At 45.4% G+C, this 24,774-nt stretch overlaps 1 protein-coding gene across 4 annotated transcripts in view; it reads left to right on the forward strand.

Annotated features, from left to right (window-relative positions):
* SNX10 (sorting nexin 10) overlaps positions 1 to 24,774 on the forward strand; it is a 56,477-nt gene that overhangs the window by 14,348 nt on the left and 17,355 nt on the right. For 2 of the 4 annotated variants that reach the window (XM_080666497.1, XM_080666498.1), the window contains exons 2-3: positions 8,618 to 8,664; positions 24,555 to 24,641. In XM_080666497.1, coding sequence (XP_080522623.1) covers positions 8,641 to 8,664; positions 24,555 to 24,641 — 111 coding nt within the window. In that variant the 5' untranslated portion in view covers positions 8,618 to 8,640. Of the gene's footprint in view, positions 1 to 8,617; positions 8,665 to 24,509; positions 24,642 to 24,774 lie in introns of all 4 variants that reach the window. The other 2 variants (XM_080666499.1, XM_080666500.1) reach the window with 2 other exon arrangements.

Consider the following 24,774-nt stretch of genomic DNA (forward strand, 5'->3'; position numbering starts at 1 on the left):
TATTATGGCCGGGATGTAATTCATAACCACAGAAGAGAACTTCTCACTGCTCATAGATGACTGGCCTCTGGAATAGTCCAAAGGAAGCATATTTTTGTAACTTTGCAGTAGGAAAGGGAGCTCTAAGTATGGTGCAAAACCTAGAAGCCATAAGGAAAAGATTGATCAAATTCATTACCTGAGAAGAGTCAGCATAGTAAAAGCCCTGAAAGCAAAACAAAAGACAGATTACAAATTGGAAAAATATATTTTCACTTCATGTTAGATATTAAGGATGAATTTCCGTAATGCATAAGGAACTATAAATCGTAAGGAAAAGAACCTAACTCTGTAGGAAAATGGTCAAAGGATATGAACAAACAACCCATCCTATATAATAAAAGCCTAATATGCAAAATGACCGAACGGTGGAACGACTGGTCGCTATGATGTGCACTGACCACCAGGAGGCAGACGCTCAATGCAGGAGCTACCCCTGGTGGTCAGTGCACTCCCACAATGGGAGCACTGCTCAGCTGCTCCTGCAGCAGGCCTATCCCCGCAGGCCACACCCCCACCAGTGCATAAATCTCATGCACAGGGCCTCTAGTATAAAATAAATTCATGCAACACATGAAAAATGCTTGATCTCACACATTTTTTAAAATTTCAAATAAATGAAATTTCACTTATCTGGGATTGGTGAAGATAAAAAAATGTGAAACCCATCCATGTTAGGAAGGATGTGGGCAAACAGAACTCACAAATACATGCTTGGTGAATGCGTATTAGTTTTCCACAGGGGGCATCTTGCCAGTGTCTGTCAGAGTTAATAATTCATACGGTCTTACTGGACTCAGAAATACCACTTACAGAAGTTTATCCTTCAGATAAATTCATAGGCATCCACTGAGCACTGTTTATGATAGCAAAAGAGTGTCTCTCCGTGGGGGCTGGTGGAGTGAATTATGTTGTGTTTGCACCGTGGTATAGTCTGTAGCCACGAAAAGAGAACGAGAACACTGTGGAGAGCTGCGGAGCAGTCTCCATTGTTAAGAGTGAGGCATAGGAAGGACTGTATGTGATACTGCTACTTACAGAAAAGGAGGGGGGCAAATTATAAATATCCTATCTAATAAAAGAGTAATATGCAAATTGACCATCACACCAAGACTCAAGATGGCCGCCCCCATGTGGACACAAGATGGCTGCCACAAGATGGCTGGCAGGGGAGGGCAGTTGTGGGCAGTTGGGGGTGACCAGGCTGGCAGAGGAGGGCAGTTGGGGGAGACCAGGCCTGCAGGGGAGGGCAGTTGTGGGCAATCAGGCCAGCAGGGAGGGCAGTTAGGGGTGACCAGGCCAGCAGAGGAGGGCAGTTGAGGGGGTACCAGGCCTGCAGGGGAGGCAGTTAGGGGAGAACAGGACAGTAGGGGAGGGCAGTTGGGGGGGACCAGGCCTGCAGGGGAGGCAGTTGGGGGAGACCAGACCTGCAGGGGAGAACAGTTGGGGGGGGGGACCCAGGCCTACAGGGGAGGGCAGTTGGGGGGACCCAGGCCTGCAGGGGAGGGCAGTTGAGGGGGACCAGGCCTGCAGGGGAGGGCAGTTTGCGGGGACCCAGGCCTGCAGGGGAGGGCAGTTGGGGGCAGTCAGGCCAGCAGGGAGGGCAATTATGGGTGACTGGGCCAGCAGAGGAGGACAGTTGGGGGAGACCAGGCCAACAGGGGAGGGCAGTTGTGGTGAGACCAGGCCAGCAGGGGAGGGCAGTTGTGGGGGTCCAGGCCTGCAGGGGAGGGCCATTGGGGGGGACCAGGCCTGCAGGGGAGGGCAGTTAGGGATGACCAGGCCAGCAGGGGAGGGCAGTTAGGGGCAATCGGGCCAGCCGGGGAGCAGTTAGGTGTCGATCAGGCTGGCAGTGGAGTGGTTAGGGGGTGATCAGGCTGGCAGGCAGAAGCGGTTAGGGGCAATCAGGCAGAGGCAGGCGAGCGGTTGGGAGCCAGCAATCCTGAATTGTGAGAGGGATGTCCGACCGCCTGTTTAGGCCCGATCCCGGTGGGTCGGACATCCCTCAAGGGGTCCCAGATTGGAGAAGGTGCAGGCTGGGCTGAGGGGACACCCCTGCCTCGTGCACGAATTTCGTGCACTGGGCCTCTAGTGTGTATATACTTGCATATGCATATAATGTCTTTGGAAGGATTAAAAAATGACTAGGAGGTAGAGGAAAGAGGCAATTTTTATTTTATACCCTTTTGTATTATTTTATTTTGTAATAGGTGTTACATTTTAAAAATGAATAAAAAATAAAATATAAAACAAATTTTGTTTGATTTCCTCAGATTATTAGACATCTTTATGTGTCCACCATGCACTATCACTGTCACAATTTAGGACTATTGAAAGGGAAGACAGTCTCCTTCAAAGAGCTCTTGGTCAGTTTGGGGACACAGGCTGATCAGAGGCCAGTGGAAGGGGCTGGTGCAGATGAAGTATGATGGGGATTCAGTTCTATTTTTTAAAAAAACAAACAAACATATTTTTATTATTTTTTAAATATATTTTATTGATATTTTACAGAGAGGAAGGGAGAGGGATAGAGAGTTAGAAACATCGATGAGAGAGAAACATGGATTCAGCTGCCTCCTGCACACCTCCTACTGGGGATGTGCCCGCAACCAAGGTACGTGCCCTTGACCGGAATCAAACCTGGGACCTTTCAGTCCGCAGGCCGACGCTCTATCCACTGAGCCAAACTGGTTTCGGCTGGGCATTCAGTTCTATACTTGTCAGGAGACCACTGTGTTCAAGGTTTCTATACAAAGATTGTGGTAGGCAGAATAATGGCCCCAAAGGTGTGTGAGTCCTAATCCCCAGAACCGGTGGACATGTTTTCTCAGATGGTGAAAAGGACTTTGCAAATGTGGTTAAGTTAAGGGCCTAGAGATGGGGAGATTATGCTGAGTTGCCCAGCTGGGCTCAGTCTAATCACTGGGTCCCTAAAAGCAGAGAACCTTTCCTGGTGGTGGTCAGAGGAAGATGTGACCGCATAAGAAGAGTCAGAGAGATGAAAGGTCAGAGAGATGAAGGGTCAGAGAGGTGAAGTGATGATATGTTGCTGGCTTTGAAGATGGAGAAAGAGATTGGTGCGTTTGCTTTCCCTTGATGACTAATGAGGTTGAACATCTTTTCATGTGCCGTTTGTGAATCTTCCTTGGAGGCATGTCTATTCAGGATCCTTTTCCCACTTTTGAATTGAGTTAGTAACCATTATTATTATTATTGTTGTTATTATTATTATTATTATTATTATTATTATTATTCCTTTGTTACCAGCAGGACAAAGAGACCTTGGTTCTTGTCTTCTTGAAGGAAAGATTTCAATCAAGAGACAAAGAGCAGCGAAGCAAGCAAGAATTTATTGGCTGCAATAAGAATACACGCAGGACCGTGAAGCTCGGAAGGGCTTAGCATAGAAGAAGCCACAGGAGAGCCTCGGCTGGGCTGCTTTGGCTCACTGGGAAGTCAGAGAAAAAGGGGCCGGGGAGACAGGTTCAGAGGGTGGGTCCAGGATGAGCTGCTGCTGCCCATCGCTCCCCTGGTTGCAAGTCTCCTGGGGTCCCTTAGAGGGAAGACTAGGGGGAAGGCAATGGCATGGGCGTGCTCCACTGAGGGAGCGTGCACACTGGGTCTTTTGCATTGAGGGTATTTCTCTCTCTTGCAGGTGGAAATCTTACGGGAAGGTCTCAGCAGAGGGTCTCAATAGAATACTCGTCAGCTTTCCAGCTGTGCTCTTTCAGAGTCATGGTCTACACTGATTGGTCAGCACCAGGGTGGTGAGGGATGAGGGTGTCATTAGTCAATGCAGCTGGTTCTGAGGCAGCCACAGGGTCACTTGTCTGGTTTTGCTGCTTTTTTGGGCCTGGAGCTGAAATATAACTGAGGTCTAGATGTTATCCTTAGGGGGATAAAGGTCAGGCGGTCTTAAACCGCGTGACCAGCAATATGCTAGAGGCGAGGTCTTTGTTTCCCAGTTTTACCCCTTGCTAGGCATCCGGGGCTTTCTGCCCCAGTGACCTTCTGTACCTGCCCTCATCCTTGCTCTGCTCATGTCTAACTGCCCGTTACAGCTTGGTTGAGGTGTAACTGGCAAAATGTACAAGGTGATGATTTGATATATGTATACATTGTGAAAGGATTCCCCCATCAAATTAACACATCCATTACCCCACTTATTTGCCTTTTTCTTTGTTTTTAGTGAGAAAATTTAGTTTCTACTCACTTAGAATATTTCAATTTTACAGTACAGTATTGTTAACTATAGTCACCATATTATGTATTAGGTCCTTAAGTCTTTTTATTATTGAGTTGTAAGAGTTCTTTCTATATTCTAGATATAAGTCCCTTATCAGTTATATGATCTGCAAATATCTACTCCCATTCTATGCATTGTCTTTTCACATTCTTGATGGTGTCACTTGAAACATGAAATTTTTAATTTTCATGAAGTCTAATTACCTATTTTTTCTTTTTTTTCTCATGCCTTTGGTGTTATATCTAAGAATTGTTTGCTAAATACAAAGGCCTGTTTTCTTCTAAGAGTTTCACAGTTTTTGTTTTTATGTCTAGGTGTTTGATCCATTTTGAGTTAACTTTTACATATATGGTATAAGGTAGGGGTCCAAGTTCATTTTTTTTGCATGTGGCTACCCACTTGTCCCAGCACCATTTATTGAAAAAACGATTCTTTTCCCAGTGAATGGTTTTGGCACCTGAGTGGAAAATCAGTTGCCCATAGAGATATGGGCTTATTTCTGGACTCGCCATTCTATTCTATTAATCTATTTGTTTATCCTCATGCCAGTTGCACACTGTCTTGAGTATTGTTGCTTCGTAGTAAGTTTTGAAATCAGGAAGTGGGAGTCCTACTTTGTTCTTCATTTTCAGGATAGTTTTGGCTATTCTGGGTTTGCTTTTAGGTAGATATGAATTTTAGAATCAGCTTATCAATTTGTACAAAGAGGTCAGCTGGGATTCTGATAGAGATTGCATCAAGTCTGTAGATCAGTTTAGGGAGAATTGCCATGTGAACAAAGTCTTCTAGTCCATGAACATGGGATCTTTTTCCATTTATTTAGATCTTTTATAGTTTTTTAAAAAAACCTTCACCAGAGGATATGTTTATTTATTTTTAGAGAAAGAGGATGGGGGGGGAGAGAGAGGAGGAGGAGGAGGGGGAGGAGGAGGGGGAGTGGGAAGAGGAGGAGGGGGAGGAGAAGGAGGGGGGAGGGAGAGGAGAAGGGGGAGGAGAGGAGGGGGAGAGAGGAGGAGAGGGGAGAGGAGGAGGGGGAGGAGGAGGGGGGAGAGAGAGGAGGAGAGGAGGAGGGGGGAGAGAGAGGAGAGAGGAGGAGGGGGAGGGGGAAGGGAAGATAGAGAAACATCTAGTTATGAATCCACCTGCATTGTCTTCTAGGGGCACATGAGATTTCTCTTGGCTTCTGTGTTGGAAATACAGAGGAACATGCCTAATTGGTTTATGAAATTATATATTACAGTGGGTCAGTAGCTGCAGACTTTTGCTAAAACCAGTTTCATTCTGTTTAGGATGTCCTTGTGGCTGCGATGTCTATGCAAATCTCGTTTCACGTTTATCAAGCTTGTAGGGTTATTCAGCCTCTGACATGGGATGGTGGGAAAACCCAACACTATGCTCCTTAACACCTCTCCTTTATTTTCATTTTAAAGAATGATATAAACCATACTTGCTATTCCTTATTTCACCATTGGCAAAGTGTGTAGCCCTTTCTCACTCCACCCACACACAGAGTCTACAAACACTGTCAGTAGGTTGCTTCTCAGAGAGGAGGCCGCCCATAGTATTCAGACCAAGTTTAGCCTTCACAGGGGTTTTTCCTGTTCATCTAAGAAAGGGCTTTATATAGAGAATTGAAAGCACAATATTTCATGTTCCATAGGTAGGGCCTGCAAACTCCTGCCACCTGTTTTTGTAGATAAAGTTTTACTGGAACACAGCCCTGATCATTTGAGTACTACTCCTCTGTGGGCGTTTTCTCACTGTAAACCACAGACTTGAGTAGTTTCAACAGAGACCATATGACCTGCCAGGCCTCAAATATTGGCCATCTGGCCTTTTATCGAATAAAATTGCAGACTCTTGCTCTATAGAATTTTAACTTTGTTTCACAGACATCTTGTGTTTTATAGAAGAAATATTCCAAGGTGGAAATGGAGGCAGTTTTTGGTTTTGGCAAATTACACTCTCAAGGTGGTAATGGGGTTGTGAAGACACACATTGAGTCTCTCGGGGGAGTTTCTGTAGCTGCTGTGTTTCCCAGTGCTCGCACACCTGTGGTCTGTGGGCACCCAACTCCAACCTGAACAACAGGTTTGAGAAATCATCCCCGTTGACTGGAATGGTGTGAGGTCTAATAATTCTTGGAGAAAAGTAATTGGGAAGGAGAATGGATTGCAGTGGGTGGCCCGTCCAGGTGTGCGTGGTTCCCCAGGGGTGGTGGGAGATAAAATGCTCTAGGGACAGCCTTTTGATGGTCACCTGGAGGCAGATTTCCATACTCATTGGCCTAACAGTCTTCCAGTGGGCAAGAATTCTTCCAGATACACGGGCTGGGCAAATCTAAACAAATCTAAAATCTCACAACCCACCAGGAAGGCATAGTTTTGTCAGGGGGCAATTTCTGGTGAGCAGCTTTGGTTTGCCAGATTATACCAGTTGACCTTTTATCTCAATCCATCACTATTGTGCTATCGTTTAATTTCCTGTCCCCACCAGTAGTTGCCACGGCAGGCCCAGTACCAAACAACATTTTATGCTCTCTTCATGCATCTGAATCTGCTTTTTATTTTACATGAAGTAAAAATCTTTCATGATTTATGTTAGAGTCACTATTTCTTCTGATAGAACTGTGGTGTTTAATTTATCCTCTATAGGTTCTAGGGGAGGATCCTTTTTTTAAAAAAAATGTATATATATTTATTGATTTCAGAGAGGAAGGGAGAGAGAGAGAGAAACATCAATGATAAGAGAGAACCATTGATCACCTGCCTCCTGCACACCCCCCACTGGGGATCGAGCCCACAACCGGGCATGTGCCCCGACTGGGAATCGAACCGTGACCTCCTGGTTCATAGGTCGATGCTCAACCACTGAGCCACGCTAGCCGGGCAGGAGGATCCTTCTTGCCTCTTCCAGCTTCTGGAGCTCCAGGTGTTCCTCACTCCAGTCGCTGACTCCGTCTTCACATGCCGTCTCCTCTGTGTGTGCGGTGTTCTCTCCTCTTCTGTTTTATAAGGACATTTGTTGTTGGATTTAAGGCCTGCCCACTGCAAAGACCCTTTTTCCAAATAAGATCACTTTCACAGGTTCCAGAGGACATGGGTATTTCTTTTTGATGGCAACAGTTCAACCCACTCCACCCTCCAAGGACCTTTCCCTCAGCTGATCTGGCCTGGTCACCATCTCTTTATTGTCCGTTGTGCTTTTTTCCATCCTCTGTGCATGCCGTTGGCACACCTCTGTTCCTCTTCTTTGCGTGAACATTGGATTTCTGTCATTCTCCCCTGCCTTCTCTGTGGGTCCTGCCCACTCAGGGGAAAGGGACGCCCTTCCCCCTGGGAACCCGCCTGCTGCTCACGGTGGGCTTCTCTCACCTCCGAGGGAGTTCCCTTCCTCTGTCTGCTGTGGGTCTTCTCCTCCCTGACACCATGTGGACTGGAGGCCGGAGCTCGTGTTCTTCATATTCCTCACAGCCCAGGGACATGAGTAGAGATGGAAATATTTGTGGATGACACTAATTATGTGGACAATGGAGTCAGACTAAGTATGATCAAAATAAAGGCAAATAGTGACCAGGTAGCCATAGCCACCTTTTGGTTGTAAGAATATAGACCGGCATGTGGTCAGGGGATTTATTTTTTATTTATTTATTTTTTTGGCCAGGAGCAGATGCTAGCTCCAGCGGCCTTTTGTAGTAAATGGGGGTTTAAAGAACAATAGACAAACCCAGGATGTGCAGGGCCTGGGATCAGCTGGTAGGCTGACTCTGACTGGAAGGTCGGGATCAGGGTCCTGACCTTCGTCTCTCTGGAGGCCACACCATCTGTTATCTGAACCCTGGAGTAGTTTAAATGTCACAGAATGACTGTTCCTTGAAAGCGTGGGTTGCTGGCAAAACCGTCAGGGCTGCTCTCGGGTGTGGGTCTCTCTGGACATCTTTTCCCTTCTCTCCATCTCACTGCCAGTCAGCTTCTCCTTGTCCCTTAGGGTCCCTCCACACCCCACGTCTCCAGCATCCTCAGGGCCCCTCTGCACCCCATGTCTCCAGCCTCCTCAGAGTCACCAAGGCCGCAACTCCAGCCTGACTCTGCCTGGCCGTCCAGTTTGAGGGCCTGTCATCATCCAGCTGCCTTGGACTTGCCATGTCCCAAACTCCCCACCCCCAGTGTGGACCGATGTCCTGGCCAGCAGCGGACGGGGTGGGAGGGCGGGGGGAGAGGAGCGGCAGAGGTGTCCCTTCCAGAGACTGCGCTGGGGGATGTGGGTGGCGGCTCTGAGGGGCTTCTCTGCTCCAGGTTCCACGTCACCGAGTGCTGGCATCTTATTTTTCAGATCCGTCCTGTCCTGTGCTGAAGATGCTTCCAGAAGAACAGAAAGAGGTATGTCACCACAAATCCAAAAGTAAATAAGCCGTGCGTTTTGTCTCACTGCAGGGCGGTTCTTCACCACTCACCATGGCTCTGTGGTGGAGGGTCAAGGGCAAGATCCTGTCGTGCTTCCTGGGGGAGGGCTAAGGATGGAGCACAGCCCCCCTGCCCCTGCCAGCAGTGGTGCATCCCCGACCCTCATTCTTTGGTTCCAGTGACTGAGTGGTTTCTCGCTCTCCACCTCCCCAAACTCTTATTTAAGTGTCTTTTCCATGACTCAGAGTTCTCCAGACTCTGCCTCCACCTTTGCCGGAACAGCTTCCCCCAGCCTGCTTTCTCGGTTTTCTCCTCTGTTGCCTCATCCCTGAATTTCCCCACCTCTGCTAACAGCCCAGGGCGGCTGCCTGCCATTACTTTCAGTTTAGCCCTGCTTGCCGCCTCTCGGATCTCTTGGCTTGGTGCCACCTAAGCAGGGAAGGCTGTCCCTTCCCAAACGCAGCCTGGCCTCTCGGGCCTCCAGTCCCAGCTTCCTGAGCTTCCGTTCAACTGGGAGGAGGGTGGGACCACCGCCACACCCGCCCTTTGCTGCGTGGCCGTCCCTCAGCGTACCTGTTTGTCCTACCGTGCCTCCTGCTGTACCGCACACATCACTAGGTGAGCCTAATGAGACTGAAAAGTCGCACCCACACCAACACGCAAGCACACACCTGGGCGCACACAGTCACACATGCATACAAACACCCCCCCACACAGACACACATGCACACAGACCCAGTCACACACATGCATGCAGACACCCCCCATAGTCATACACATGCACACAGTCACACCCTCCCCGCCCCCGGCACAGTCACACACAGTCACACAACCACATGGTCCTTAGTTCCTCTGTCCAAATTAAAGCACCAAACAATCCACTTCAGGGAATCCGTCCACAAACTTCTGTGCTAGATCTCACATCAGCCCTTCCCTTGGCTTCAGGTTCTCCTTAGTAGTCCAGCCCACTTCACCCTTTAATTCCAGGCTGGGCTCCCCTATTTTCAAAGGCGGTGTCTGTTTGTTTTCTAACTTTTTAAAATTGGGTCTAACACATGCCCAGGAAAATGCATACAATGCCCTGGTCTTACGTGTACAGCTCAGTGGAATTTTTTCTTACGTTTACACCTGTGTAACAACCTCTTGGATCAGGGTATGGATGCTTTTAGCAGAAGGCACCTTGGGTCCCTTTCCTGTCAGGCCCCCAACTCACCAGGCCAGGTACACTTTCCCTGTTCCTCTGATAAACAGTACCGGGGCCGAGCTGCTGGTGTCAGGAAATACCTTCTCTGTGAAGGTGGCCAAACTGCAAGTCCGCACGTGACTGCCCTCACCTCTGACAGTTGTAAGCTCCAGGCTTCCCCAGACACCCTCAGCTTAGAGAATTCACAGGAAGAACTCACGGAACCTGCTGAGAGCTGGTACACTCACGTTACGGTGTCTTATAGGGAACGGGTATCAATAGAACCGTCCCAGGAAGAGACACTTAGGGCAGAGGCGGGCCTCCTGTTGGCCTCTCGGATGGAGTCACCTTCCTGGTGTCTGTGGGTGACACTGTGCACCGGGGAGTTCACCAAGCCTTGGTGTCCAGAGCTTTCATTGGGCTCAGTGTTTATGTGTAGTTGACCTTTAATCTCCACTCCTCCTGGGGTCAAGGTCACACGTTTAGTCTCCAGTTCCTTTAGAGGTCATAACCTAAGGCCTTTCAGAGTGTCCAGTGGCCAAAGGCCAGAGCACTCCTTTCAGGCAGGACATTGCAGAGGCCTAGAGGGCACCACCCAGGAGCCGAGGGCAGAGGCCAGAGGTCAGTGATTCCTCACTCCCCACCTGCATGGGCCTGACCACTGGGCAGGCTGTGCCAAGGGAGCAGGGTCGTGACCTTCTCCAGTACTATTCCAAAGGCATAGTTAGTTATTTTTATTGTTTTTAAAAAAATATGTTTTTATTGAATTTTAGCAAGAGAGGAAGGAAGAGGGAGCGGGGGAGAGAGAGAGAAACATTGGTCAGCTGCCTCCTGCACACACCCCTACTGTGGGTGGAGCCTGCCACCTGGGAATGTGTCCTGACCTAGAATTGAACTGATGACCTCTGGGTGCATGTGTTGGTTTTAACACTTGATTTTTATTGTGAACTCGGTTCAATGAATAGAAATGAGACACAAACTTTAACCAATTACATAAAGCATTTTATTGACCTTGTAAAAGTCCTTTATTATAAATAACTGTGTAATCTATCTATCTGTCTATCTATCTATCTATCTATCTATCTATCTATCTATCTATCTATCTATCTATCTATCTATCTGTAAGGCTAAGTGACCAATTGTCCGTCCGATCGTCTGACCAGCTGGTACATATGACATGCATTGGCAATTTAAAAATAAACGTTGACTCGCGCATGCGTGATACATATAAAGCTCTCGCTGGCGCCAATCTAGACAGAGTAGGAATATTATTACCTGAACGTGTTTTCAGACATGGTCAGTTATATGTTGCTTTCTCTCGAGTTCTAAGAGCATGTGACGTTAAAGTTAAAGTTGTAAATACTTCATCACAAGGGAAATTAGTCAAGCACTCTGAAAATGTTTTTATTCTTAATGTGGTATACAGAGAGGTATTAGTATAAGTTTAATCAATTTATAAGTCATTGTTTTTTATCAATGTTGTTTTTATATCATGTTTTTGTTGTTTTTATATCATGTCTTTGTTATATCATGTTATTGTTTATTAATCAATTTATATATTATTTTCATATGCATTTTACTAATTTTCTTTCATCTCTGACACTTCTATTATAAAGAAAGGGCAAATAACAATATTAAAATATTTCTTCTAATTAATTTCCTTTCAATGTGCATGAATCCATGCACTGGGCCACTAGTAATATTATAACATTAAGGAATTTTAAACTGGAGAGTCCTTCAGCTGAAAAGGAAAAAAGTACTGTAGTCCGGCCAGCGTGGCTTAGTGGTTGAGCCTCTACTTATGAACCAGGAGGTCACAGTTCGATTCCTGGTCAGAGCATATGCCTGGGTTGCAGGCTCAATCCCCAGTAGTGGGTGTGCAGGAGGCAGTCAGTGATTCTCTCTCATCATTGTTGTTTCTATCTTTGTCCCTCTACCTTCCTCTCTGAAATCAATAAAAACATATTTAAAAAAAAAATACTATAGGGAGAAAGAGGTATAATACTTAGAAGTTTACTTGAGTCCCTCATCAAGAAATAACCCTACAAGACTAGATTTTGGATGTACTGTAATATACGTTCATCACTTAATCAATCCATAGGAAATGGATTTCACACGTGGCCAGAATGATCTGGCTTCTAATGCGTCACTCTTAGAGCAAAGTCCAAACTCCTAAATGAGGTTGCTAAGGCCTTTCATGATCTGACCCTGCTTCCTTCTCCAGGCTCATCTTCTGCCCTTCCCCCGTCCCCCCTCGCACATTTCACTCCTCAGTTCGGAGCTCAGTTCAGAGTTGCCTGCTCTGTACTCTGGGCCCTGGTCTTTCACAGATGTTTCCCCACTCCCTGGAACAACCTTTCCCCCAGACTTCACACCGGGTTGTCTGACTAAGCTTAGAAGTCGAGAAGAGGCGTTCCGAAAGCCTCCCTTATAAAGGTATTTTTATCTCGCTGCCTACCCCAGCAGCTCCCTGTCCTCCTTACCAGTTAGAAGTGGAGGAGGTTTTGGCTGAGCCTTTGCATATCCTTGTGGCTGGTGGTTTGTTCAGCGGAAAATAATTCAGGTCCCACCCAACTGCATATGGAAGGGCTGAATGCAATACCACTGATTGTTCCTGAATCTCGACCAAGAGGCAGTGTGTGTGTAAGCTCACGGCGCCCACAGCCGACTGTACTAATTAATCACGAGGTTGGCACGTGAATTGAGAGCTCTGTACCATCCTCGTTCAAGATTCAGACAGCCCGGAGTGACACCCCTCTTCTACCTAACCGGTATTGCCAGCCTAGAAGTTTGGTAATTTTTTTTTAAAGATTGGGGGTGGGTGGGAAACCAAATGCAGTCTCTCATGATAAAATAGCTTTATTACTGTAATAAATCTAGAGAGAGGAGAACAGCGAGTGCGAGTCTCCCTTGTTAGTTAAACACGTTCCGTGTGCACATGGGTTTGAATTCCCAGGAGAGCAGTATCCAAGCTGATGGATCTTCCCCATAAAAATGGCCTTGGCATTGGGCCATTGTAAAATTAAAATGAATTCAGATTCGTTCATGCATGCAACTTTAATTTACAATTAAAATATTATGGTTACATATTTTAATAAGAATAATTAGATGGACCCAACTGAACCAACCCTTCTGTTTAATGAGACAGAACCCCGAATCCTAATGAAAAGGCAGGTGGCTGTGACAGGGAACACGTCCCAGACAGTGTCTTTTGTGGAGTCAGGCATTTTTGTGCCTCGTGTAGTCTGATGTCCAGCGGGAGCATTTGGTTTTCCTGCGTTACTGAGACCCGAGCCTCCAGCCACGTTGCTCGCACCGAGGGGTGCATGAGCAGCTCCCTCCTGCTGCACAGTCTGTGTCATCGAGTCTGACATGCTGGCCCCGCCAAGGCAGGACATTCGTTCCTCTGCCCAGGGCTCACCTGGTGTAAATGGGACGGACAATGAGAAAAAATCTTATAAATATTTCTTTAACCACATACATGCTTTATTTATTTAACAATGAAAAAATTCTTGCCTAGCCCGCCTGGCTCAGTGGTTGAGCGTCAACCTATGAACCAGGAGGTCAGGGTTCGATTCCCGGTCAGGGCACATGCCTGGGTTGTGGGCTCGATCCCCGGGAGGGGGCGTGCAGGAGGCAGCCAATCAATGATTCTCTCTCATCATTGATGTTTCTCTCTCTCTCTCCCTCTCCCTTCCTCTCTGCAACCAATAAAAATGTGTATTAAAAAAAAAGAAGTCAATAAAAACATTTTTAAAAATCTTATTTTTAAAGGACAGTTCTACCTCAGTGAGGTGACTGGAAGGGTGTGTGCTTCTCCTTTTGTGTGTGGATCTTCTCTGCTCTCCTGGATCGTGAAGGCTGAAGTCTACCTTTAGAGATTTATACTGTTAGGAAAGGTTTGTTTTCTCTTCTCCAAAGGGTATATCCTTCATACTGAACACAATGGCAGTTATCAGTTATTGACACCTTAGTGGCAATAAATCCGCCAGCTCTGCGGAGCGGATCCCTGCGTGGAGCAGACCCCGGTGGCCGGGAGAGTTCCAGGCACACGAGGACCCTGCCTCGGGGGGGGGGGGGGGGGGAGACAGGCCTTGCGGGGACAGGTGGAGGGATGTGCTTCTGCGTTGGGTGTGTTGGCTCTAGGCTTGACGCACATCTTCAGGGTGCATTATGCTGAGGGATGGTAACATCGGAGCATGCTCTAGGAAAGCATCGTTTTGATATTAGGAAACTGATGAGAAGATGATTGAGCTACAGCCAGTGAATGTCATTAAAGACTGTCCCACGAGCAGGCTCCCACCTGGTGTCCTGTGATGCCGGGGACTTTGAAGGGAAGTGACAAGACGGAATACTCCCCCACTCCCTAAAAGGAAAGCTGTTGTTCTCCCTCCTTATGTGATATAATAAATGTGGGAATTCTCTACTATTGTCACAGTTTTTCTGTGCATCTGAAACAGTTCTGAAGTAAACTTTTTAAAACAAATAGCGTTTTATTATCTATGCTCAAATATAAAGAATTCTAAAAGGTTGTGCAGTGATTAAAGCAAGGTACAAAACACTATTTATAGTATATTCCATTTGTGTTAAAATTTTACATATATATATGCCAGTTATATATATAATATAAAAATATATAAAAATCCTGAGTAGGTGCATAAGAAACTGAGGGCCAGTAGGAGGACTTCATTTTCTTTTCTTTCTTTAAAAAAAAAAATATTTTTTTTTTTTATTGATTTCAGAGACGAAGGGAGAGGGAGACAGAGATAGAAACATCATTGATGAGAGAGAATCATTGATTGGCTGCCTCTTGCACGCCCCCTACTGGGGATCAAGCCCACAACCCAGGCATGTGCCCTTGACAGGAATCGAACCCGGGACCCTTTATTTAGTCTGGAGGCCGACGCTCTAACCTCTGAGCTAAACCAGCTAGGGCAGGACTTCATTTTCATGGTGTACTCATCTGTATTTGAAATGTTATGTATGAATACAAATATATTTTTAACCGTATACATATTTTATTTATTTAATGAAAAAATGTTTAAAGGTCGATAAGTATTAGGATATCATTATATGAATGTGTCAATACATGTCACACAAATGGTTAACATTTTCAGGTCCATGTTTCTGACTTACTTTCACTTTCGAGTAGCACTTCTCTGTTCCTTCTTCTAAAGCAGTCTGCTGGGGCCCCCTCCCTCCCTCCCTCCCTCCCTCCCTCCCTCCCTCCCTCCCTCCCTCCCTTCTTCCTTCCCTCCTTTCCTTCTACCCTCCCTCCTTCCTTTCCTCCATTTCTCCTTCCTCCTTTCTTTTCTTTTACTTTTTCTGGTTTTAACTTTTCATTATAAAATTCTAAACATATACAAAGTAGAGAGAATAACATAATGAGCCCTTATGTACCTAAGGTTTCAATAATTAACACATTATTAATTCATGACCAAGCTACCTCCCACCCCCACCCATTTCCTCCTGCTACCACACAGTGAATTATTTTGAAACAAAGTCTAGACATTCTGGAATTTCATCTGTAAATATTTCAGTACACATGTCAACAAAGGACCCTTCTTACAAACAAACCACATTATCACACCTTAAAATAATTAACATTAGTTCCTTCATACCATCAGATATGCAGTCAGTGTTCAAGTTTTCGTGATTATGTTGGGAAAAATGTATTTGCTTGTTCTAATCAGGACCCAAATTAGGACCACACCAAAACTCGTTAATATACTGCTTAAAGTCGATTATTCTGCCTTTTCCCCTTTTGCAATTTCTTTGTTAAAGGAGCTGCATCTTTTGTCCTGTGGAGGTTTCCATAGTCAGGATTTTGCTGCCATTGGGTCCTCGTGGTGCAGTTTAACACAGGTTGGCACTTATTTCAACCTGCAAAAGACGAATTTTTCCTTTGCATTTCTCCTAATGTAATGCCTTAATTTTGGACATGACTTGTGTAAAGAAACTTGCAATATCATGAACTATTCTAAGTTCTGTAAAAGGCAGGTCTATCTGAACCTTACCCACAGTTTATCCTGAAGTAGTAAAAGCTTTCTTAAAAATCATCATTCAAACCTGCAAGGCCATGGCACTAAACACACCCCAAGCTGTAAAGTGGCAAGTAACACCCCGTGTAGCATGTGTTTGAGGTTGTCAGAAGTATTATTAGGAAATAAAGGAAGGTTACTTGATACAGTCCTTCTGTCTTTCAAGCCCGCTATTTGTAAAGAATGTGGTATGTAAAATGGCTAAGTATTCATCTTTGTTTTTCTTTTAAATGATTACTTGTAATATATTGTTTACCTACTAGAGGCCTGGTGCACGAAATTCATGCACTTGGGGCGGGGGGTGGTGTGGTCCTTCAGCCCGGCCTGCGCCCTCTCGCAGTCTGGGAGCCCCACGATTAATCGCCTCTCAGAGGGAGGCCCTGCCCGCTGCCGCCGGCTGGGTAGCCTGGGCTTCCTCTGCGGGGCGATCATGGGGCCATGACGGGGGCCCCTCGACCAATCGCATCGCACCCGCCTTGGTGGTGGCAGTCAGTGCTGGATCGCTGTGGCGCCCGCGACCCAGGAGGGACCTAGAGGTCAGCAGTTCAGCCTGCTTGCCAGTCCCCACCCACCCGAGCCTGCTGCGTGCAGCCTGGCTTTCGGTCGTCCGTTCGGTCATTTTGGATGTTATGGACCCTGGCTCTTTATATGTTAGGATTTATTTATTTTTTAGAGACACAGAGAGAGAGAAACATTGATGTGAGAGCAAACCATCGATTGGCTGCCTCCTGCATGCCCCACCGGGGCTCAAGCCTGAAACTTGGGCACGAGCCCTGACCAGGAAACAAACTGGCAACCTTTCAGTGCCTGGGATGACGCCCAGCCCTCTGAGCCACACCGGCCAGGGCACTACATTTCAGTTTCGAGATTGTTGTGTGGAAGTTCTGAATAGAATTCTGGTGAATAAGATGTTGATTAAATTCTGTAAGCATTAGCCGAGTAGCACAGAGTTGGTATTCAGTACGTTTCAGTTGTGTGAATGGATGAATGAATGAATGAATGAATGACTCTTCAGTTTAAATGGGAATAGGAAAAAAATGTCCTGAGGAAGTGTGCACTGATGGAAACAAGCTCTTATTTTTTGTGATAGAAAATTCTCGTCGAGGCTATGAAAAATGAAGGCTCACCAACACCTAGAGACTTCGCTCTGTAGCTTTGGTCTCATTTTTTTGTAATCTGAGTAAATACGTTTACAATCAGCACAGTTGTGTACTACAAGATTTAAGCTAGACTACAGTAGAAATTTTAAGTGATGCAACTATCCAACTGGCTAAAATCAACAGCAGTGAGATACCACGGGACACTGGGTGCAGTGATGGACCACTGTGGCGCTGATTTGCATTCCCCTAATGGCTAGTGACGTGGAACCTCTTTTCACGTGCTTGTTTGCCATCTGTCTGTCCTCCTTGGTGAAATGTCTCTTCCTGTGTTTTGCCTATTTTCTAATTGATTTCTTTGCTTTTAAAAATGTTTTGTGCATTCTTTACATCTTCCAGATACAAGTCCTATGAGGGATGTGTGATTTGCAAGTAATTTCCTCCAGTCTGTGTAATTTGTCTTCAGCTTCCTCCCGGGGTCTTTCGCAGAGCAAAGGTTTTGGTTTTGGTGAGATCCAATTCACCACCTTTTTCTTACATGGATTGTCCTTGTGGTTTCAAGCCTAAGACCTCTTTATCTAGTCCTGGTCCCAAAGATTTTTCTCCTGTCTTCCTTTCTAAAAGTTTGATGGTTTTGCCCTGGCTGGTGTGGCTCAGTTGCTTGGGCATTGTCCCGTGCACCCAAGGGTTGTTGAGGGTTCTGGTTGGGGCACGTGCCCAGGTTGCCTGCTGGGGCCCCTGTGAGGGGTGTGGGGAGGCAGTTAATTGATGTTTCACTTTCACATTGATGTTTCTCTCTCTCTCTCGCCTTTTCCCTTCCCCTCGCTCTAAAAATAAATTTTAAGAAATCTTAAAAAATTAAGTATTATGTTTATATTTAACTCTGTGATCCATTTTGCATGAATTTGTTGTGAGAGGTGCTTGCCAGGAGTAGGTTGAGGTTCCGCTTTTGGTCTGTGGATGTCCAGTTGTTCTAGAACTACTTGTTGAAAGGCTGTCCCTCCTCCATTGAATTATTTTCACACTTTTGTCAAAAATCAGTTGGGCATATTTGTATAGGTCTCAGCAACAGGGATTCTTCCCACTTTATTCTTTTTCAGAATTGCTTTGACTCCTCTAGGTCTTTCCCTTTCCATGTAAATTTTATAATAAGTTTATGCATGCCTTAAAAAAATCTTCCTGAGATTTCTACAGAACTTGCATTAAAGCTATAGATCAGTTGGGGTAGAAGTTGTCTATTATGTTGAGTCTTTTAATACATGAACACAGTAGAGGCATGACACTTACATAGATGTAAACAGAGAAGTATATGCTTCTTTGATTTCTTTCAATAGCATCTTACAATTTTCAGCTAAGAAGAACCTGTACATTCTTTGTTTTTGAATCTTTGTTGTAATCTAATTCTCAGACATTTCATGAGCACTAACTATGGGCTAACACTGTACTTGGTGCTGGAAATACAAAAATGGAATACAACGAGTTTCAGAAGAGCAGGTGGTTCCAACCGACGTTTTAGCTAATAGCAAAGACGATAATGTTTCCCCCTCCAAAATAATGCAGTTACAGTGAAATTTGAAGTGACGGAGACTTATTGCTGCTAAAAGAGCCATTGGATAGAAAGAATGTTTGCGAGCCCAGGCTTTGGAGCAGGGTGGACCTGCATTTCAATCCTAGCTCAGCCTATGGGCCATTTGACTTGGGGCCAGTTGCGTAAGCTTTAGAAGCCTTATTTTTCTTATCTGTAAAATGGGATGCTAATAGTACTGACTTTTTAAGATTGTTGTAAAAGATGAAAGCAAAACACGTGTAAAACAGTTACCACAGTGCTTGGCATCTGTCAGTGCCCTGTCCAAGACAGCTATTTTTATTGTTAATTTCATCTCAATATCAGAGCTAAGGGGAAAAAAAATACAAGGTAGGTGGATGAAGGAACAAAGGTCGGACTGGGGGTGGGGGTGGGGGTGGGGGGAGAGAGAATATTAAAATCAAAGAGTGATTATTAAGAGAGAACATAAGGATTAGATTTTCAAGGAGTCTGGTATTTCCTGTTTTCCCATGGAGAACAGTAGGGATCAGTTAGCTTAAATTTTTAATTCTCTGCCTGGCTTCTCCCTTCATACTAGATATCGTCATTAGGCCCAAAAAGTCATTAAAGTGTTTAATAAGGTTATTAAATTGAATAACTGCTGCCGCCGAAGCAATTTTCATAGGAAATCCATAAGATTCGAGGTATGGAGCGCAGAGCTGTCCTCTGTGGCTGACAGGCTGTCAACATCCCTGTGAAGGATGGCGGGCTGCGCCGTGAGGGATGCGTCTAATTAAGAGATTATAGGTGAACCTTGGCTTCCTGGTTGTGCGAGGCGTAGCTGGAAGCACGGCGGAACTTCACTAATTCCTTCTAATTGCAGGGTGGGGGAGGGGAGGCCCCTCTGAAGGATAGAATATTTTAAAGTAAGTGTACTTTTATTACTTCCAAGTCCATATTTTAACTCCAACGAAGCAAACAAATCGTTGTCTGGTACAAGTCTTTGGGGACCCAAGTTATTGAAGCTATCAGAATGATTTTCAATTATTTCTATGTAAATAGGTGCTGCTGGAGTTCTTTAGGGCGCTCGGAAGCAGTTAGCTCGCATAGATCTTAAACATTGCTCCGGTAGCGCCTGCTGTTAATCGGCACACCCTTCCCGGAAGGGGTTTGTTCAATTAAGATAAACTTTAGGCCAGCTGCTAAATAACTTATCACTACTCATGACCTCCAGGAGCCCAAGTGGATGAGGTTTTTGTTTCAACCAAAGTTTGATCTCATTTTTTTCCCCTGCAGGCAATTCATTCATTCATTCATTCATTCATTCATTCATTCATTGCTGCAGGCATTTATTTATTCACTAAGTGATATTAATAGAACCCAGTGGCTATGCCAGGCATTCAAGTCCTACGAGACAGCCTAAGCTACCCTAAAGGAGCTTAGCCTCTGATGGAGGAGGCCTCCGGGTAATTACTGTGGTGAGTGGGACGGTGCCCGAGGTCCGCCCAGGGGCAGTGGGGGCTCAGAGAGGATGGAGTCTGTAAATCAGAGTGGATGAATCGGAGGGTTTCTAGAGACTGAGTTGCGTTTTGAACAATGAATTGGAGTTAGCAGAAAAGAAGACAACGAAGAAGGAAAAAAAGCAGAAAGTGGGGTGGGGACAGCTGTCCAGGCAGAAAGAACAGCTTGTTCAAAGGCATGCAGGTGTGCAATGGCGTGTTGTGGATGGGTACCTACGCCTTGCCTAGGAGATAAGCAGATGATCATGAAAGGCTCTTCTGTGCTAGCCAAGGAGTTTGAACTTGATCTTGAAGGTTATCGGGCGGGTTTTGAAGGATGTTCAGCAGGAAGATGACATCATCGGATGTGTGCTTTGGAGCCATTCTCACCTTGGTGTGGGGAATAAATTGGATTCAGGCCCAGAGATCAATTAGCAGCCCTTGCAGTCATGTTGGCACTTGACCCAAAGAAGTAGCAGAAGGGAGTAGGATGTGGGATCAAAGGAGGTGGATGTGAGGACTTGGTCAGTGTGGATTGGGGCGGTGATTTAAAGAGAGAAGTCTGACCGAAACCGGTTTGGCTCAGTGGATAGAGCGTCGGCCTGCGGACTGAAGGGTCCCGGGTTCGATTCCGGTCAAGGACATGTGCCTTGGTTGCGGGCACATCCCCAGTGGGAGGTGTGCAGGAGGCAGCTGATCGATGTCTCTCTCTCATCGATGTTTCTAGCTCTCTATCCCTCTCCCTTCCTCTCTGTAAAATATCAATAAAATATTTAAAAAAAAAAAAAAAAGAGAGAAGTCTGGGGTAACTGGGTTTTTGGCCGGGGTTGCTGGGGAGGAGATGGGGAACAGGGTGATGTGGGAAGGGTGGGACTTTGAAGTAGAGCCATGTAGGCGAGAGGCTGGATACATGGAGAGAGGCCTGGACTGGGATGGAGGTAGAATCATCAGCTCATGCTGCGGCTTGACCCCATGTTTGGTTGAGGTCACCCTGGAATTGCAACAGGGTGTGCAGAGGAGCAGCCTGGATGGCTCTTGGGGCCACAGCAGCGTTTAAGAGAACAGGAAGGAAGGAAGTTCGCATCCACAGAAGAAGAGTGATATCTAGCACTCTAACCAAGTTAAAGATTTTCAGGATGGAAAAGATGGTTGGAGTCTTAGCACCATACTTAAATTTGCGTGCGCATTTAAATGCATCGGGGTGTTTTTAGAAGTCATTTTCCCCCCAGCATGGCTTTAAAGTATGCATTCAACGCACCCTTCTCCCAAAAGATTAACGATTAGACTTAATGAGTAGTCACAAGGGTAGAGTCTGAGAATTCCAACCCACTGAGATGAGAGAGGGGATTCTTTACAAATTTGTGCCTTCCATTCCTTTTACAAATAAGGAAGGGCTTGCTCCGAGTAAGTACTAGGACATTTTTAGGTCACTCCGCATTTTGCTGAAAAATTTACAGTGTTAGAGTGTCTTCTATTGGGTTCTTAATCATTTTTACTTAAAAAAAAAAACAAACCACCCATTTACAGTTGGTTAACCTTTTCTTATTGCCGATGTTTGTATGAAGACCTTGGTGCTTTGGGTTTATAAGCATTTCCCTTTCTTCTTTTTTTTATTGTTGACGCTATTTACCGATGTTTCCCTCTCTATGTAATAATACTTTACATAGAAAAGTAAACTACTACTTTCTATTCAGGTAGCACCTAATGAAAAATTTCCCAGTATTTTCACCAGTATTTTATAATTTGATTCTCCTAGTAGACAGCTGAGGTAGGATGGACAGCCATTAGTCCCATTTTCCAGATGTGGAAACAGAGGCTCGGTGAATACGTTCATAATTTAGGAAGTGGGTGACAGAATTTCCCCCTAGTCTTGTGACCATAATTTCGGGGCTCTCCCCATGATGGGGGACATGCTACTCAATGCTTATATGTTAACAACTGGAAGTAGCAAACAAATAGGGAAAACAAGCCCTGATTTTTTTCCAGAACGCTTTGTCATCCTTCATCATCCACTATGTTGAGTGGTCAGAGGTATGAGACGCTGTGGGTCTTATAGCTGAAGTTCAGAAACATTTTTTTTTAAAATCACAAGTTTGTAGCCAATTGACAAGTGTGTTTTCCTAATTTTTGTTTTTGTTTAATCTGCGTAAAGGCCACTGGTTCAGTGGCAGGTGCACGGCTCCTGTTAATGTGGAACATGGAGCTGTTGGAAATATTTAATTTCCCTTTGGGTCTGTTTAAGGACGTCTGCCTCTCCAGTGGAAACACAGCTGCCAGCCCCCTGAGAGGGAGTGTGGCTCACATGTGACTTGATGACTAGGATCCTCTGGTTCAAAGCGGGTCATCACCTTGTCAGCTGTGGGCAGCCTTCTGCCTTGCTCAGAGGGGAGGCTCTGCCCACCCCTCCATCAGGCACAGTGCCCTGGGCCCACAGTGCTTTTCGGAGCCCATGAAAACGGTTTAACTTTATTTTTTATCCCTTAAAAATACACATTTTATTGAGTTCAGAGAAGAAGGGAGAGGGAGAGAGAGAGAAACATCAGTGATGAGAGAGAATCATTGATCGGCTGCCTCCTGCACGCCCCACACTGGGGATTGAGCCTGCAATCTGGGCATCCCGACTGGGAATCGAACCGTGATCTCCCGGTTCCTAGAATGAAGCCCAACCGCTGAGTCATGCTGGCTGGGCTGTTTAAAAAAAAATTTTTTTTTTTTTAATCAGTAAAATAAAATGAACTTTTAGGTCAAAGAAAAGGTTTTCATATGTAATAGTAACATATTCATCTTTATGCCAGTGAAGTCATAAAGTCTGATTTTGAATATATTTTTTTTGGAGAAGGGCCCATGGACGTCAGAATGCAGCCGGCTTCCTGGGTCTGTTTCAGTTCCCATCTCTGGGCAGGAGGTCCTTTATCTTTTTTTTTTTTTTTTAAATATATTTTATTGATATTTTACAGAGGGGAAGGGAGAGGGATAGAGAGCTAGAAACATCGATGAGAGAGAAACATCGATCAGCTGCCTCCTGCACACCTCCCACTGGGGATGTGCCTGTAACCAAGGTACATGCCCTTGACCGGAATCGAACCCGGGACCCTTCAGTCCACAGACCGACGCTCTATCCACTGAGCCAAACCGGTTTCGGCAGGAGGTCCTTTATCTTGACCCGATCACGATCACGCTCTGCGGAACGGGGGCCATTGCTTTAACAATTGTTTTTGTAGTGCCCCTAACATTTAGAAAGTGCTTTTGAGAAATAATAGCCAACACATTTAGAGCATCACTATATTGTGACCTTGTTTTTATTGCCTCTCTGTCTTCGAGTGACACTAAAAACACATGATGAAAACCTGTTAAAATAAGACTTTTTGGAACATTAACTCCGAGTCCTTATCTACTGAGGACACGGGGCGGGGAGGTCTCAAATGCAGGAACAAAGGGTGCGTTGTCTTAGAAGGTGAAGCTCGATAGGTGGCGAAGGTTATTTTCAGGGAATGTGGACTGTTTTTCTCCTTTCTAGAATCCTCTGTGTGGAAAATTCTCATTTTAGTATCTGCCCAATAGGATGGAGGTGCTCTGTCCAGAAAACTCCACAATCTTTCTTCCCGCTTCTGCCTGCCTCTCAGACGGGCCGAAGCAGAGCAGTAAGAAATGGCATAAGTTTCAGCCTTGGCGCCCCCTTTTCTAACTCAAAAGTTAAAATATTGAAAATTAAATTCCACGAACAAATTTATAATCACCAAGTGAATAAATTATACTTTAAAATTTTATCATGCCAAACATAATACATTATATATTTTTAAAATATATTTTTACTTATTTCAGAGAGGAAGGAAGAGGCAGGGAGAGATAGAAACATCAATGATGAGAGAGAAACATTGATTGGCTGCCTCCTGCACGCCCCACACTGGGGATCGAGCCCACAACCTGGGCATGTGCCCTGACCGGGAATGGAACTGTGACCTCCTGATTCATAGGTTGATGCTCAACTACTAAGCCACACCGGCCGGGCAACGGTATCATATTTTAACATGAAGTTTATCCCCATGAAGCTGGGGTGCATCCACAAACTCATTGTCAGCTCTCACTGCTTGCTTTTCACATAACCTTTGCTGCTCTTTCTGACCTGTGTTCTGGAAAGTGACGGATCAGGCAGGGCCTATACTTTTAATTGAGAGAGATGAAGAAAGTAAGAAACTGGAGAACAACGTGAACCTGTTTTGCATGATTAAGAATGAAGACCCCGTTTTAAGGTAGATTTTCTTTACTGTCTTCACCTAACCTTTGAGACTCTGCAGCAGCGCACCCAGCTTGGTATTATTTTAAAAATTATGTTTTGTGGCAAAAGAGTTCTTTTTTTTTTGGAGTTTCTGTGGTGCCTGATTCATTAACTTCTTGTTTTTTTAGGACCATAACCGCGTTGGTCAGAACTCATTTCCGCTTTGTCCTCACACAGTCATTCCTCTCATCTCTTCCCAGTCCTCCTCGCGGTCCTGAAACACTTTGTTTATGGCGCCCTTACAGGAGTTCGTGAGTGTCTGGGTTCGAGACCCTAGGATTCAGAAGGAGGACTTCTGGCATTCTTACATCGACTATGAAATCTGTATTCATGTGAGTACGCAGTCAGTGGTAATTTTCAGTAGCAAATGTTCGATGGGATGCTTTGATATACTTACAGAGTAAAGCTTTCTGAGTTCAAAGAACTGAATTTTAGTGATCACAGCTAAGGCTTGTACCTTAAAGG

This window comes from Plecotus auritus, assembly GCF_963455305.1.
Source record: "Plecotus auritus genome assembly, chromosome: 4".
NCBI classification, from domain to species: Eukaryota; Metazoa; Chordata; class Mammalia; order Chiroptera; family Vespertilionidae; genus Plecotus; species Plecotus auritus.